General features: G+C 36.7%; 1 protein-coding gene across 31 annotated transcripts in view; it reads right to left on the minus strand.

The window, feature by feature from the left end:
* Positions 1-402: 402 nt before the first annotated feature.
* CLASP2 (cytoplasmic linker associated protein 2) overlaps positions 403-16,348 on the minus strand; it is a 146,045-nt gene continuing 130,099 nt past the window's right edge. For all 31 annotated transcript variants that reach the window (XM_040593169.1, XM_040593199.1, XM_040593188.1 and 28 more), the window contains 9 exons: positions 15,034-15,177; positions 14,484-14,590; positions 12,943-13,096; positions 12,000-12,228; positions 7,493-7,686; positions 6,551-6,679; positions 4,625-4,831; positions 3,404-3,520; positions 403-2,664 (listed from right to left, as the gene is read on the minus strand). In XM_040593169.1, the coding sequence (XP_040449103.1) occupies positions 2,578-2,664; positions 3,404-3,520; positions 4,625-4,831; positions 6,551-6,679; positions 7,493-7,686; positions 12,000-12,228; positions 12,943-13,096; positions 14,484-14,590; positions 15,034-15,177 (1,368 nt within the window). In that variant the 3' untranslated portion in view covers positions 403-2,577. The remainder of the gene's footprint in view (positions 2,665-3,403; positions 3,521-4,624; positions 4,832-6,550; positions 6,680-7,492; positions 7,687-11,999; positions 12,229-12,942; positions 13,097-14,483; positions 14,591-15,033; positions 15,178-16,348) is intronic.

Below are 16,348 nucleotides of genomic sequence, written 5' to 3' on the forward strand. Positions count from 1 at the left end.
TTTTTTTTAAGTGACCTTTTGTGTAATCAAAATGTAAACTACAAGATTGTGGACTGAAAATATTTTTGCAATATTAAAAAAAATAAAATTATAACAGTGTATAACATACAAATAAATGCAACTGTAAACATGAAACTTGCCTAGATGAAGGAAACTGGGTGTTCATAAAGATTCCATTCAATTTCCAAAAAACAGTTTTCTCTAGCATACCTATGTTCACAGCATGTTCTGAAATGCCAAGTCAGGTTTAGCAAGACTATATAAAGAAACATCATTTGGACACACAAAGCATGAAGATTAAGATAAATTTTTCTTTTTAACCAATGTTGTATCAATCACATTTATAATTTCTTCTTATAGCATGTGATCAAATAAAACAGAAAACCAGAATGTATACATTGCTTATTTTTTAAGTAATGTTATGTACATTTTATTGCCAGTATATGCACAATGGTAAGCATAGAACTATAAATACACAATGTAATTAAACAGTAGAAAACAACAAAGATGTTACACGTACAAAGGAAAGAAAGAAGAGATACTATTTTCTTGATGTAGCTGCTAAAAAGGGCTAGCAACGTGTTATGACAGTCTTGGTTTTAAGTCTTTACATATATTTCTACAACTTTTCCTTCAAATAAATCTCTGCAATGGCATTGCTTCTTTTGCTTCTTTAACAACCATGTTAGCTCTTTCTATTGCATTCACTTCAAACTAAAGTGAAAACAACCTTTCATGTAACTACAAGCATCTGACTAAATTTTTATTCAGTTTTGCTTTTCAGGGTTTCTAGCAAGTAAAGTGTGTAAGTAGTTTCTTATGATATTTGGCTGCAATGTTGAAGAAGAGTTTTGAATACACATTAAGTGATAATTTGGAAGAGAGATAAAAAAAAAAGATTTTCTGTAGATAGTTCTTCCACCGGGTGCTATATGCAGCAGCTCAGTCAAAAATTAGTCACCCTGAAGAGGTAGAGAGAATTTTAGCCTAGCACAGATCATCATCCTTGGCACCGCTATTTTCTCTCTTATCAGGATACACTTCCTACAACTAGACAACATCACAGTCAAAGGGGAGGGGAAAACAAAAAAGTCAGGAAAAAAAGTTTCACCATTCCTGGGAAGGGCACTGTTTCATCCCAGTTCTCAGTTAAATTAGCTTGCTACTTATATCCAAGACATAAAAAAAAAGAAAAAAAAGAAGAAAAAAAAAAAAGACAACATTTAGGGACACATTTACTTGATCTTTGTTCTCTTTCCATTATCAAGTTCATAAATACAAAGAACCATTATTCACAATAAACTAACTCTTTTTCAAAAATGGAAAAACAAACCCTGGAAACATTTCCACACCTTAATCCAGATGGGTCTTGAGGATGCTATTCAAGAAAACCATGCAAATAATTTGGTGCAGCTTTCCCAACTCATCCAAAATATATATATTTTTTTTAAATTAAAAGGTGGCAAGATCAATAGCATTTGTGACTATTCCCCCTCCCCCCCATTTAAATTCAATGCAGAAAATCTTGGTGCTTTTAGGAAGGTAACGAATAAATAGTTTTCTGCACTGCTGTCAAAATCCCATGTGAGTTACAATACAAGACTACTTGTTCCAGCAATTAGGTTGAGAGGAAACATTCTAGTGATAAAGATAAATACATACTGAGCATGCTTGGGCAGAGCACTCCATTCTGAAGCATCCTGCTTGAAGAACGAAAGGTGACAAGGATGGTTCACGTCCATCAAGTGACCATTAACTCTGCTGCCAGAAAGCAGACTGCCACACTATCACCAGGTCGGCAATGCTACCCTGAAAGGGCTGTCTTCCACATTAAGAGGTACTGGTTGTACCAGTCCTCTGCTGCGCACACTAAATTCTTATTTATGCAACAAACATACAACCAATGAACAATATCACTTTTACAGAACTGGATCAATCCAGCTTTTTTTATAGGCATATTTCTCAATCTCCAGAATATCCCAAACAAGCTGTAAGAAAGATGAGGAACCACCAACACAGTGAACGAGTCTCACTGCAGTTCAGACTAGTTCAGCCTTGTTTCACATCACTTCTTGTTTCACATCACTTCTGGTTTCTAGCGAAGGACATGATACTCAAACAAAACAGCAACAAAAAAGTAATGTTATCTGCAGCTGAGTAAAAGCAACAGAATTTATATTTTAACTTCTGAAGCTTAAAGCATACCTTTTTAATTAGCATTAAAAAAATCTTTTTTTTAATACAATAACACTGGCAAAAGTTAATGGGAAGACACAGAGGATTTTGAACAGGATAACTGATGGATTAGATTATTTTTAGATTTTATTTCTGCTTTGATCAACTGATGTTAATACTGTTTTTCCTTGGATTTGGAATAATTCTATTGCAACAGTCACATGCAGGCTGAGGACAGCCGTTGGTTAAAGAAAAAAAAAACAAAACCAAAAAACAACAAAAGAAAGGGAAAAAAAAAACCCAAGGAAAAAAGTTCCAAAAGTTGTATGTTAAGAATTTTCCTTTCACTGAAGAGGGCCTTGCCCTTGCTTTAGGAAACCTGGTTAACTCTTGTCAGCTTCATTAGCTTTGTCCGGACATATCTGCTGTTGTATCCCCTGGTCCCGAGCCTGTTTGTGCACGTTTGATGTAAAGGTTCAATAATTTCATCTGCAAATTTAAGCCAGAAATTCACTTTCAGTATTTGCAAACTACAGACCACAGGAAAAAGTACAACAAAGGAGACATTAAACTATTTTCTTTTTCCCAAAAGCAAAATTGTATTTTAACACAGTTGATTCAAAGGTAACATACTTGCCAATGAAAGTATCAAGCACAACAAAATTTGTCACAAGAAACTGCTCAAGTTTCTTTAAGAATGTAAAGAAGAGAATTATCTAAGCTAGCTAGATAAAAATGGATGGAATATTCTCCTCAAATTACAATGCTGTTCTAAATAAGGTCAGGTTGGTGGTTTTTTTCCTTTTGAGTTAATGTTGAGGTTTTAAACCTCTAGTTAAGAGTTGTTGGTGTAGTACTTACCAATTCGAACTTGCATGAAAAATGAGACAAGAAATACTGATAGGAAAAGCTATGTGGAGTATAGCCATAATCACTAACTACTACTGGGGATACAACCAGTGACTAAATCCATCGAACAGCAGTAAGAAATGTAATTTAGTATTTTTCTTAATGGTACAGTTCATACACTTGCATAAAGATCTATGGAATATCAGTTTTGAACATTTTATGATGAAGTTATATTAATCCTCATCGGGTTTCAGCAGTAACCCCAACATTCTAATTCAAGTATATACTTTTATGAAACTTCCTGGCAATTCCAACCAGAATGCAAATGCATACATGCAATTACGAAACAAGATCTCTTTAAATGGTATCTTTTACTTACTTTGCTGCCAGTGAGTTGACTGAGATGTGGTTTTAGTTCATCACCAATTACTGCATGAATGGCTACAAGGCAGAAAACACATGCCTTACGAACACTGCTCTCTGAATTATCATAACCCTAGAAAGCAATAAAATTAACATTAATACCTTATCAGTTAATGATTAAAAGCCTCAGAAAGCTATTTACTTATTTACTATAATAAATACATTGAAGTCTACAGTAAATTAATGCTAGTGTAGCCCAATGAAGCATTCCAACAAAAAAACAAACACGCAAATACACAGCATGCACTTAAAAAGCAGGCTGCTTATTAATCACCATTGATAATCATTTTCCAGACTGAAACTAAAACTCACACAATCCTGTTCATAAGTTACACTGAAAACAATAGGGCTGTACGTAAGAGAAATTGTTTTATATTATACAGATATTTACTTAAAGCAGAAGACCACTCAATTTAAATCTTCCTTACTCTGAAAGAAGCATTCTCTTAACACGTAAAGAATCTTTTGTTAATTCTGATCTCATTCCTTACTGATTTTGTTTTGCCACTCTGCTAGTACCCCATTCCTGGCTGTTTCACTCACACCCGATTCTCAGAGGGCCCCTGCTATGCCTCTGCCTTCCTGCAGATGTACAAATGAATCACACTCATTAGAAACAGAAAATCTGCAGAATCCAGCTGTGAAACTGAAGCCTTTATCCATCATGTGCAAAGTAATATATCTTGGCTCTTGATAAGGTGTACATACATTTTTAAAGACAAAGGAAGAGATATCATGATATCTTTCCTGTTTTACTTAACTTTCTCCAATCAAATGCTTCTTTCCTCTCGCCTCCCTTGAACCTCAAGTGATAAAACCCTATAATTATATACAACAGGTACAAAATGACTACAGCTTGGAAAAAAATACAAACAACAAAAAACTATAACTAGAAGTACGTACCAAGCTTAACTATAACCAGTACTTTATATCCTGCTGGGATTTCCTTTGAGTCCTAATTGGTTTTAATTTAGCTACCTGCCACTCAAGAGTTTGTCCCCACTGTCTGAGTTATTCTGGGTCAAAGAAGCCATCAGCTATCAGAGAAATAAAATCCTTCATGAGAGCCAAGTGATATTATTTTTAAAATGCTTTTGCAAGTCTTACATATACAGTGTCTTTTTTTCTTTTTTTTATTTGTTCGTTCCCCCACCCCTTTTCTTTCTTCTCTCCTTACCTGTATTAGACCTGGCACAATCTCTGGTAAAAGCTGAGTAAGGGTTTCTTTAGATACTCTTTCTATGACTTTTGTCTGCATTTTGATTGCAGCCAGATTAATGGGGTAATCTGCAGTTTGGATAATTGGACAGAGAACTTTGATGCACTGATCTGGGCTAATGGAAGTCGCCAGCATGGAGGCAGCTTCTTCAGCAGATCTCACCACCTATTAAAAAGAGTAAGTAAAAGACATGGAAGAATGATTTACAGGAGGCTGTTACCTGGCAGTAATGGTCTTGAACATAAAAATTTCCTACCAAGAAAGAGCTCTAAAATATTGTAGAAATATGTGAATGAAAAGCCCTTTGAAAATCTGTTTACAAGATTCCAATCGCTGTACATACTGTCCCAAAACAAAGACTCTTCCCAAAATTTTGTGGCTAATTATGACCTCAGCAACAGGCATATCAGTTTTTCAAACCTGCTTGCTGAATTAGATCTGGACTTTCTCTGTTCTGCAAAACCCTCCAACTACATATTGAAGTATCACCACCTTTGTGAATCTGTAATTTCTTGTGTTGTTTGTTAGTGCTTGTTAGGTTAGTGATAACTGACAAAATACACTTTCACATTCATCTCAAAAATATTTTAAACACATGCCTAGATTGCTACTTCTAGAAGTCAGCCTAGCAGTTTTTCACTAGCCTCTAAGTTCGAAAGGCACTATGTCAAGACAGTACTTTAAGCCTGAAGAATATGCAGAAGCAGCAGAACAAGAGTAATTATGTAGGAAGTCAATAGCTACAGAGGCTTAGGACACAACAGAGAAAATCCACATGTGACCATAGCAGCACAGCTGTGGTGTCTGCCATCTAATAAGACAAACCGCTGTACAAAATCAGTGGCTTGTACTTCAACGGTGTACAAAAGCCTCCCATAACTGCTCCTCTCCATCCTTGTCCCCTTTACACTCACATACACGAAACCAAGGGAAAGAAAAAACACCGTAACAGAGAAGGAAACACAGGGACAAGACACTGTAATAAATACAGTATATGAAACACATAAAGAGGGTGCAGGGAAAAAGAAGTAAGTATCAGATGAGTGACAAAAGTTCCTCCCATGAGGAACTGCAGTCAAACTTCAAAACCTGGAACTCCACAGTAAGTTCCATATAGAGTAAGTGCCCTTGCTGGGGAGGGCAGGGAGAAGGATATACTCATTTAATAATAAACCTGGACTCCTTCTATAGCATCAGTGACGCTGATGTGAACTATTTAACATTGGGGTGGTTACTGTATTTGTGTTTCTTATATATACATGCATTAACCTTTATTGCGTACGTACGTATTACAAATACTTCTGAGTAAGATTACAGTTACCCTTCTACTTCTGAATGCCCTCACTGTTCTCAGCAACAGCCACCTCCTCCCTTTGAGATGTTCCTGTGTGTTTTCCCCTAACAACATTCAAAGCCATGCTCTCTGATGGTGCAAAGGTAGCTAAAAATAGAAAGGGTTGACAATTCCCTGCCATGCTCAGTCCCATCTGTCAACCATGAACCCTAACTAAATCCAAAAGCTTGTTGAGGAGCTCCAGGACACCTATATTTGGCTTAAGATAACATACAAGGAAAAAACTCCATTCAGCTATTCCTTGAAGAGCTATAGTAACATATCCTATGTTACTGTGTCCTCCTGGATGGCACATAAGGCAACTGTTGTTAGGGCTGATTAAGCATTTCAGAGCTCACAGAACTGCAGTTGTTTTGGTTTTGGTGGTGGGTTTTTTGTTTTTTTTCATACCAGTGTTAACTAATAACAGCTACATGCTTGACTATTAAATAGATTACTTGCTCAGTAAGATCTGACTAGTTTCTCCAACATTTTTTGGACATGTAACAATTTGTCATAATCTCAAACAAATGGAATAACTGATTACTAACCTCCTTATGAGGATCCTTATGTGCTTCTAACGTCTTCATGATTGTGAGCTCTGCATAATTCTTAAACCTTGCTGGCTGGTTTCTTAGAATTTCTCTTAGAACTTTCAGTGCCAAAGCTCTAATTGCATGCTGAAGATATAATATTAAAATAAATGAGTTACATATCTTTAAACAGACATATGTTTTAACATTTGTTCAGCAGCTGGAAGTCTTTGATAAAAGAAGAATACCATATTATGCACTACACATATATACAATATAAACCTAGTGTTAACAAATAAAGCTAGAAAATCTCAAGTTTCTCACTCCTCTTGATTTCTTTTTGCAGATAACTCAATTAAGTTAGCAACATGTTTATGATACACCACCTGAATTATCTGTGCTACCCAGAAGTTAAGTTGCAAATAATTTTACTCTTCACAAGTGCTGACAAAATCTTCAGCATCACATCATGCACACACTTTTTTGAAAAATTTTTTACAATTTTTTAAATTCATAAATATTAGTGTCTTTTTGATCCTCAGTGATTTCAAAACCATGACCCTTGTAGAGAAGAATTAACAGAACTCAGTCTCTTCACAGTGAGCATTATGGTATTCTAGAAATGTATTTTTAAATGCTTTACCAGACATGATCATATTTTGATATTATAGATTCTACAGGGGCTATTAACAGATAAACTCTGGATTCCAGTGAAAAACATTTCAATTAATCTAATGTGTGGGAATCAACAAATAATACTTGAGAAGGCAAGTATTACTGATGCCCTTTTTCACTGTTAGGACACTCAGACTTCTTGAAATTTCTACATTTCCAGAGCTTTTTTGTTTTTCAAGACTAACTGGAATTTGTGCCTTTCCTACAACCCATACAAATTTCAAAGATACTCCAAGTAAACCATGTGCTTTATTAACATTCTTAACTAGATTAATCTGAATTTACCTCTTTATCTCCAAGTGTTTCAAGCAGCAAAAGTAGTATTGTTTTGAAGTGCTCATCCCAAACACCAAAAGACTCTTCCTGAGTTAACTTCATGAGCTCGTACAGGGCAGCCTTTCTTTCCTCAACTCTCTCGTTATGGTTTGATAACTCTTTCAGTAACTCTGCAACCAGGTCAGAATGGTCCATGGGAGGCTCTGTCAAAAAGGAATACAGACACACAGTTCTCAGATCATTGCAAGTATTAGTGCCTGTTGTACAGCTGGAAGGTATTTTCTAGGATAGCTAGCTGGCTTTCTAACATGCTTGTTTTTCCCCAACTTTGTCTGCAAAAATTGCAATCTGGCTACTACATTTTCAGGGCAGCCAACACTGCTGAACAAGCTTACGACCACCAAAAAAACGCTAGAACGATACTACAAAAAAAACCCATAAGCTAGTTTATTGCAAGAGTTTTTATGCTTGCAAATCCCAAAGCAGTAAGAACTCTGTATTCTTTTAAATCTGATGTATACACAAAATGCCACCTTTCCCATACAACTCTTCCATCCAAGATGATAAATTTGTCTTTCCTCCATTAGTATTACAGAACCGCTTAGACTTTTGTAAGCCACGCTTCCACAGCAATAGCTAGGCTTTTAACACAAACAGGGGAAAAAAACCCGCACAAGAATGCTGCTTGGTACAAAATAGCTGAAATAGAAGCACATCAAGGCTGTTAGTCCCACAGAGACTCCCAACAGCAGTCATTATGAGATGGCTCTGGATTTTAGTTTTGATTAGAGAGGATTTCATGATGATGGAAAAATGCATTAGTAACATGACCCATGTTTGTAAAAACTGGGCTGCAAATGGAGAAATCTGAAAACAGTCAAGAAACTTAGAAGTGGTCTTAATGAAAACTAAATATCAAGCTGTTTCCTTGATTCCATCATCAAGGCCCATTTAGCCTTTTAAGAAACAAAAGCACATGGCTTCCATCTTTGCACTGAGATTTTTGGATAAATTAACAGAAAGACAGATACATTTTTTTCTTCTGGAAAAAGTAGAAAATATTGGCATAAAATGCAATTGTTCCTGCATTGCATCTTTCCTAAAATTATTCTGTTTATTAACATACAAAATACATTCTCCATAATGAATTTATTAGGTCATATACTGAGAAACCATAGCCCTTGAACATCTTAACATTACTGTATTCAATACTGTAACTTATAAACACTGTACAAAACACTTGTACACAGAAACAAGTAAAAGCTGAATACCACATATCAAGTACTTAAAATCACACATCACTTACCTGAAAAATCACACTATTTTTGAACCCAACATTCTTATTTGCATTGTTTTGCATGAATAATGAGGAGCACAAGCACCTGAAAGCAGCAACTTTCTTCTGCAAGCACTTCTATTGCTTCTATATTAATGCTTTTCAGACTGTCTAAATGGATCATTAATGTTTGACTAAAGGACAGACTGAAATTGCATTAGGCAAGTTATTAATCAATACAGATGAGCAGAATGAACAGTCACTTTTACAGAAGCAAGATCATGACCAAACTGTGAGGATTACAGCTATAGTACATCCTGTTTTGGGGAACGCACATTGACACCTAAGTAGTAAAACTACCCATGCATCTGTTTTAATGAAGTTATTTTCACTATGGAAGTATCAGAATGAAAGAAGTGGCAACTTGAACATATGGAAGGAAGGGGTAAAGAGAGGAGAAGGTAGCAGCCATGTCCATGCAGGAATAAGGGGAAGAAAGAAGCTCCATTAGTGGAGGATATAGCTGGAATTCCTGAAAAACATGAAGATAACCAAAAGGGATGTGCCTTCACAGCCTGTATTTTCCACTCCTCTGTATGACTTAGCACCCACTGTTTCATTTCCAAACATTCTCCAGATAATGAATAAGCACGAAAGAAGTCATATTCAATGTGTACTCTCAAAATGTCTTTTTCAGAAAGATAACAAACCACAAATGAGGAGAAGCAAATGCAACTCCTTCATTTGAATGAATTAAAAATATGCATTAGAGAGATAAAATACTTGACAAAGAACAGCTCTTCTCAAACCAATCAAATAACATACTTTTAACAGGATAAACAGAGTAGGGGTTAAAAGGGAACGTATAGGTACCTCATGAATTTAGTAAAGATTTTCCTACTGTCACCCACAGCATCTTAATACAGAAGCTATGCAAACACGGTGGCCAAAAAACTCAACCAAGTGGTGCAGAACTTGATGAATCACAGGGTGACTGGATCCTAAATGGCTTTCTAATTAATCTACGAGGGTATGAATGATGTCCCTGCTCAGGACTGTGTAGAGCCTGATTTCTGTTTGATGCTTTTGTTAACGCTATCAAATGAATATGGAGACCACATAAAATCTGCAGATGACATCAATTTAAGAGCACTGGCAAGCATTCTGGAGAACAGGATAAAAACTGAAAGTTACGATAAATCAGAGGAATGAAAGAAAAAAAGATGGTAAGACATAAAAGCAAAAATCTTAAGCCCCATATACAAAGCAGCTGGTAAATAGGAAAATGTCTGGAAAACAAACCATGGAAATAAGCAAGCTTCCCTGGAGAGGACACTGTTTTTCAACCAGAGACTGTGCTGCTTTTAAGGAGTCTGGAAATGACTCAGAAAGCCAGGTCTCCCTATGCTTCAGATAAAGACCACCTCTCTTGGGGGGGGGGAAAAAAAGTGTGCTAGTGGTTGGAAAATTTAGGCTGTTACTCTGAAAATCTGTTCAATGTAAAAAAACAGGCCACGTGGGGTGCAATGTGCCATCTCCTCCTCTGTGAATTTTCAACTGTTACACAAACCATCTGCAGAACACATGCTCATGCCTCAGTGCTGTTGACAGGACTGTAACAGCAGCTAAGGTTTCCCCATCCAGCCCTGTATTTCTGCATCCTTCTCCCAGTAACATGAGAGGATAGCTGGGAGTCCAGTAAAAATAAGGCTTTGTCATGAAGAGGTAGCAATTCTGTGGAGTTTCTGAAAATTAAAATCTTACATCCAATGAGCGCTTCAGGTTTATGGGAATAGCATGCAACTCCTAATTGAGGAACTGTGGGAACAAATTATTTTGCCAACTGTAGCTTTTTTCATGCAGACTTTTTTGAAGTTATCTTAAATGAAATTCTAGAAGTAACACACAAATGACAGAATGCACATGGTATAAAACTAAATACTAATGGTCAACACAGGAATGAATGCAAATACTTTGTTAAGATCCATTAAAGAGCAGAACTAAATAATGCATTACCAGCCACGAAAACCTAATACTGGATGGGGATGCTTCACTCCAGCCAGTCATGAGGTTTTTTACAAACCCAGAACATGCTGGCAACAGCACAGACTGCATTTGATTTACTGCAATATCCAGAAATCTGCTGTCGGAAGGTATGAAGTAGCTCACACCATGTAATAGAGAATCTTGATCATAAACTGGCTCTGTATGGGGATGCAAAGGTATTTAGTCACTCATATTTACATGACATGATTTGTAAAAACTTGCTCTCCCCTCAGTCTTTTCCAGATGACAGTAATTGGCCATATGCCATTTCACTAAACACTGACTTGGATTTGGTTTTAATGTAAACTTAAAGCCAGTTTGCAGAATGTAGCTGAATAGAACACCATGTCAGGAAATAGCTTTGTTCTTCAACAGTTTCTATAACATATCTTTGCTGGATGACAGAAACAAAACAGTCAGAGGAGGGAAAATTCCTATGTCCCTCACTAAGAAATTAGTTTACTTAAAAACCGATTTAAATCTATAACTGAATATGAATTACCAACAACAATGAATACCAGATTATGAAAACTACCTGATATTCAAAATAATGATAGCAGTGATACTGTGGAACCTTCCCAAGATTTAGATACAAGAAATTACCCGAAGATCTACTGAGAAATATTTAAGAGAAGCTCTAAAAGCCTACAAAACAACATCCCAAGTTCCCAGATTTACATGGGCTAAATGAACCACATTCCTAGTAAAAGCTGGTGTTATTTTTTTTTAAAAAGACTGTTTAGTCAATAGAAAAGGCCAATGTCATGTTTCAAATACAAATATATTACTAACAAAATTTTTATTCTTTCACCTAATTCCCAAACTGATCTGATCCAGTTTTACTTTATTGCTGTAAATCTCTCCACCCCTTTACATTTCAATCATAAAGCAATCTGTTAAGTAAATTTACATTGACAGTACTGCTACAGCATATGCTACCAGAAGTATACAATATTAGTTCAGTATTTGTCTCATTTCTACCCTTAATCTCTACAAATACCAGGTAATCCAACAGTGTCACTCAAAAGGCTTAGTAACAAAAACACACTAATTTGAAATACAGTATTCATAAAAACCTCTCAAAGAAGTGGCACTGGTGATGCATATATTGCTAATAATAAATTTGGAAATGGAACTAAAAGATGGAAAATCTCACCATTTTTCTTCTAGCACAGACCACAATCTGAAGCTTACCATCAGGAAATTGCTCTGCATCATCATCAAACATGGCTTCTTTCAAAGCAGATTTATTAAATGGACTGATACCATCAGAATAATTGTATGGGTTATAATCTCGTGAACGTGGTGAAGAGTGGGGAGGCATTGTGTTGAGTAATGATGTTTTGTTATCAAGAGCTGTTCGGCCTGTATCACTGACACCACTTCCTGCTCGTAGGTCTACTATTCCAGAAGCACTGCAAATCTGCAGAACAAGTATCATACAAGAATATGAAATACACACTTACACATTTCAATTAACTACATTAGTAATTCATTTATGTAGCAAAAGCTTACAAATTCCAACAATTTCAAACTAGCCTTCAAATAAGAAGTCTTAAAACAGTTCCCTAAACTTTGCTTTCCTTCAAAAAACAAAAGTAGTAAGGTGTACATAGTCCAAAAAATATTCATGAACTAGAAACAGCTGTCAGTATTTTATCTCAGGATTCTGATGCTAAGTAATGAAAAAGATGCTTAAGAATGTACATATTTGGCAAGTTCAACAGATCTGAAAGCTGGAGTTTCATAGAAACAGAAGTTTAAAAGACTACATGTAGCACTGAAAAACCCAGAACATGGGTTGTACGGAATAAAATAAAATCTTTAGAAAAACATGTATTAAGGTGCAGACCTCTTAAATACTGAACTCCAACTGTTTTGCAAGGTAATGAAATTTTTCAATTGCTAACATTTTAAACAAACAGCTAGTGCTATTTAGAAGCAGCATTTACATTTCCTAAATGTGGTTCAAGAATAGGAACATATTTTTCTAAAGCTCTGCAGTAATTTAGGAGAAACGTCCCATTTCAGAAGTCCTAACAGACAAACCTACTGAAAAAGATGCTTTATCATCTGTAACAAATCAGTCACTGGCTGGGTTTGCTGATACCAAGATGCACCAAGTTTAAATACTCACTGAATCACCATCATCTTTTTTTGAATCTCGTTTTAAAGGCTCATTCATATCCTCCTGGGTACGAAAACTGAAATTCTGAATGGCTTCAGTGACTCCACGAAGAGAGCTGTATATATCTTCAGAATTCATATTTTCAGTGTCATAGTCAAATGCACTGTGGGCCACAGAGGACACAGGAATTCAGATGGATTTATTTTGTAACCCCTTATTCTTAAATAACATTAGGATGGAACTACCAAGACTTAATAAACCTATTATTTTTCTTGAAATACATGAAGGAGGAAAGCTGGCTCTCCATGTAACAAAACTGTATTACGGGACATCTTCTAAGTGTTCTGCACTGACAGAGAAAGCAATGGCAGTAGCTAGCTAAGAGAAGGGCTACATTATGTAGCAACAGTTGCCTGAAGAAACAAACTTCTGTTCTGTTTTATGAACGTGAAACAACTAGGATTTTTACACCATCCTTTCATTCTGAAAGAAGTTCCAAAGTAAGGAGGACTGATAAAAGTCAACGGTTTTCAGAGTAAGTCGATTGCTAAAAGCAAAGTCCATTTTGCTGGCAACATTGGTACCACAAAATTAAAGATCAGAACATTTATGAACTACTACTTTTTTTGTCTCCCCAATATTGTCTGGTTTGATGACTTAGTGTGCTGGTTTTGGCTGGGGCAGAGTTAATTTTCTTCACAGTAGCTAGTATGAGGCTATGTTTTGGATTTCTGCTAGAAACAGTGTTGATAACACAGGGATGTTTTTGTTATTGCTGAGAAGTGCTTACACAGCACCAAGGCTGGTTCTGCTCCTCGCATCGCCCCACCAGCCAGTGGGCTGGGGGTGCACAAGAAGCTGGGAGGGGGCACAGCCAGGACAGCTGGCCCCAACTGACCAAAGGGGTATTCCATACCATATGAGGTCACGCTCAGCACAGAAAGCTGAGAAAGAATGAAGGGGCAGATGCTGGGAGTGTTTTCCCAAGTAACTGTTACACATGATGGAGCCCTGTTTTCCTGGAGATGGCTGAACACCTGCCTGCTGATGGAAGCAGTGAATGAATTCCTTGTTTGGCTTTGCTTGTGTGTTGCAGCTTTTGCTTTACCTATTAAAACTGTCTTTATCTCAACCCATGAGTTTTTTCACTTTTACTTGTCTGATTCTCTCCCCTATCCCGCTGTGGGGGGGAGCAAGTGAGTGGCTGCATGGTGCTTAGTTTCTGGATGGGGTCAAACCACCAACACCCAGCTGATCTATTCTAACATATGCTAAAGATTAACACTTCCATTCCTTCTCTTGCTAATCCATTTGCCCTCTAAGGTGCACAGCCCTTCCCCACCTAGGGCCAGCCCTGGTACTTGTCAGACCCTTCAGGGAGGCTGAGCGGTTCACTGTATTGTCATTCTGTAGAAGGAGGGGGATTGCTTTTCAGGATCTGCCACCTGGTGCAAAATTCACTCTGTGCTTTTACTGTTGGGATTACAATTTGGGGTAACATGTAACGAAGCCTTAGGATGCATAAAAGTAGCAACACCAGCAGACATTACCTTGGTGACAAAGTATTCTGTGATGTATTGGTTGGGGAAGTGAGAGGACTTGACCAACTTGCTGGGGAGCGTGGAGTCGGTCTTGTTAAAGGACTTCCCATTGATCCCTGGAGGAAAAAAGGTGAGAAGATACTGCAGTAGGACTTCAGCTTCCCTTCTAACTTATTATTGTATTTATTTTCTAGTGCCCAGAAACATTTTAAGAGCTTCTATTTAATTTCTTGGACTGGCTAATCAATTACTAGTAACTTCAATCAAGTATACCTTTGAAATTAGTACAGTAAAAGATAAACTGCTCTTAAAAAAAGCACATTCAAACTTATTAAGTCACTTGGAAGCAATATAGACTTAGAAAGTATCATTGTCTGGAGGAAAAAGAAAAGGCATTCCATAAGGTGTGATACCTGCTACTAAGACAGACTTCTACATAGGATTTGGGTTGTCCCCGTTCCTCTACCAACCTTCTGGCTCTCACAAATAAGTCTACTGAAATGGACTTATGTTTGAAACACCAGAACTTCAAAAAGAATAATAAGAGAGGTGTAAATACCTGACCGCTGTTGCCTGTATTCCGGAGATGATTATGGAGAAGCTTTGTGGCTCCATCCTGAAATGTTTTTGGTAAAGCACCCAACAGCATTGTAAACTCTGGAGTGTTGAGTTCAAAAAGGGAAATCAGCACTGACTGTGCAGCCTAGAACAAGAAAATACAGATTTAAGACATTGGACTTTCTAAAGTAGTTTTATCACCAAGAGATGCTATAATGAGTGGTAATCATAAAACATGACTTAAGTCTTGATCAGGCTTGAATAAAGATCTTAATAAATGTGAACAAAATCAATTCATATTTGCTGGAAAGCTGGAAGTTCAGATGGTGATAAATCCAGGCACACAACAACAAGCTTACACTTTACACAATCCTTTCAACAAGCAGTCTTTCAGAATTGTGCTCCTCAACCTCTGCAAACCCACATCCCTACTTACTACAAAAAGTACTGAAGGAATTTGCAAAAGAGCTTTTAAAGGGTTTGGCAAGTTGAACAAATTTAAAGACAGGAATGGAACACATCAGGCAGAAACAAGCCTGATCCTGAGTTCTGCAAGTGGTAATTACAGATGATGGATAATCAAAAACCCTAGCTCAAAAAAAAGAGTATTTATCGCTTTAGAAATTAAACAAAAAAACCCAAACCAAACCCAAAAAGATAACCTCATTTGGAATGATACAGTCTTGATTCTGACTTGTGATCAGAGCACTTCATATTCTTTATAATTTATCCTACAGCCAAACTAGTTAGTTAACATTCCCCCATCCCACTCTGCTTCCTTCGTCTTTTTAAAGATAGGCAAAGGTCATTAGAAATAATTTAGCTGACTACATATTCTAAAGATGAAAACTGTTAAGTATCGGAGTTTGCAGTTTACTGGATGTCACCTCCCACGCCCTCAATTTTAATAGCTCATCTTTAACATCATCCTCATCCTACAGCGTGCTTTACTAATATATATATATATATATTTTTTCATGAAGCAAAAAAAAAAAAATATCAGAGCTCTTTACTGGCAAAGCAACACAGTAAATTACACAATGGTTGGGTTCCCTCTAGTAAAGGAATGTTGACTGCATGACTTAGTAATGTTTGTCCAGTTTGATGAATATTCACTGGACAGTCTAACAAACCTGTCAACATAACAACTAAACACACACATGCAATGACGGGCTACAGATTAAACTCTCCAGAGTTGTTTAATAGTACAAAACTCTGTTTCTACGATTAACCAACTGTGTCTAGTTTATATAGCTCACCATCAAGGTCTGCCATGCACTGGAGAGAACCAGTGCCCCATGCTAGACAGAATGACA

This window comes from Falco naumanni, chromosome 4 (genome assembly GCF_017639655.2).
Source record: "Falco naumanni isolate bFalNau1 chromosome 4, bFalNau1.pat, whole genome shotgun sequence".
Lineage (NCBI taxonomy): Eukaryota > Metazoa > Chordata > Aves > Falconiformes > Falconidae > Falco > Falco naumanni.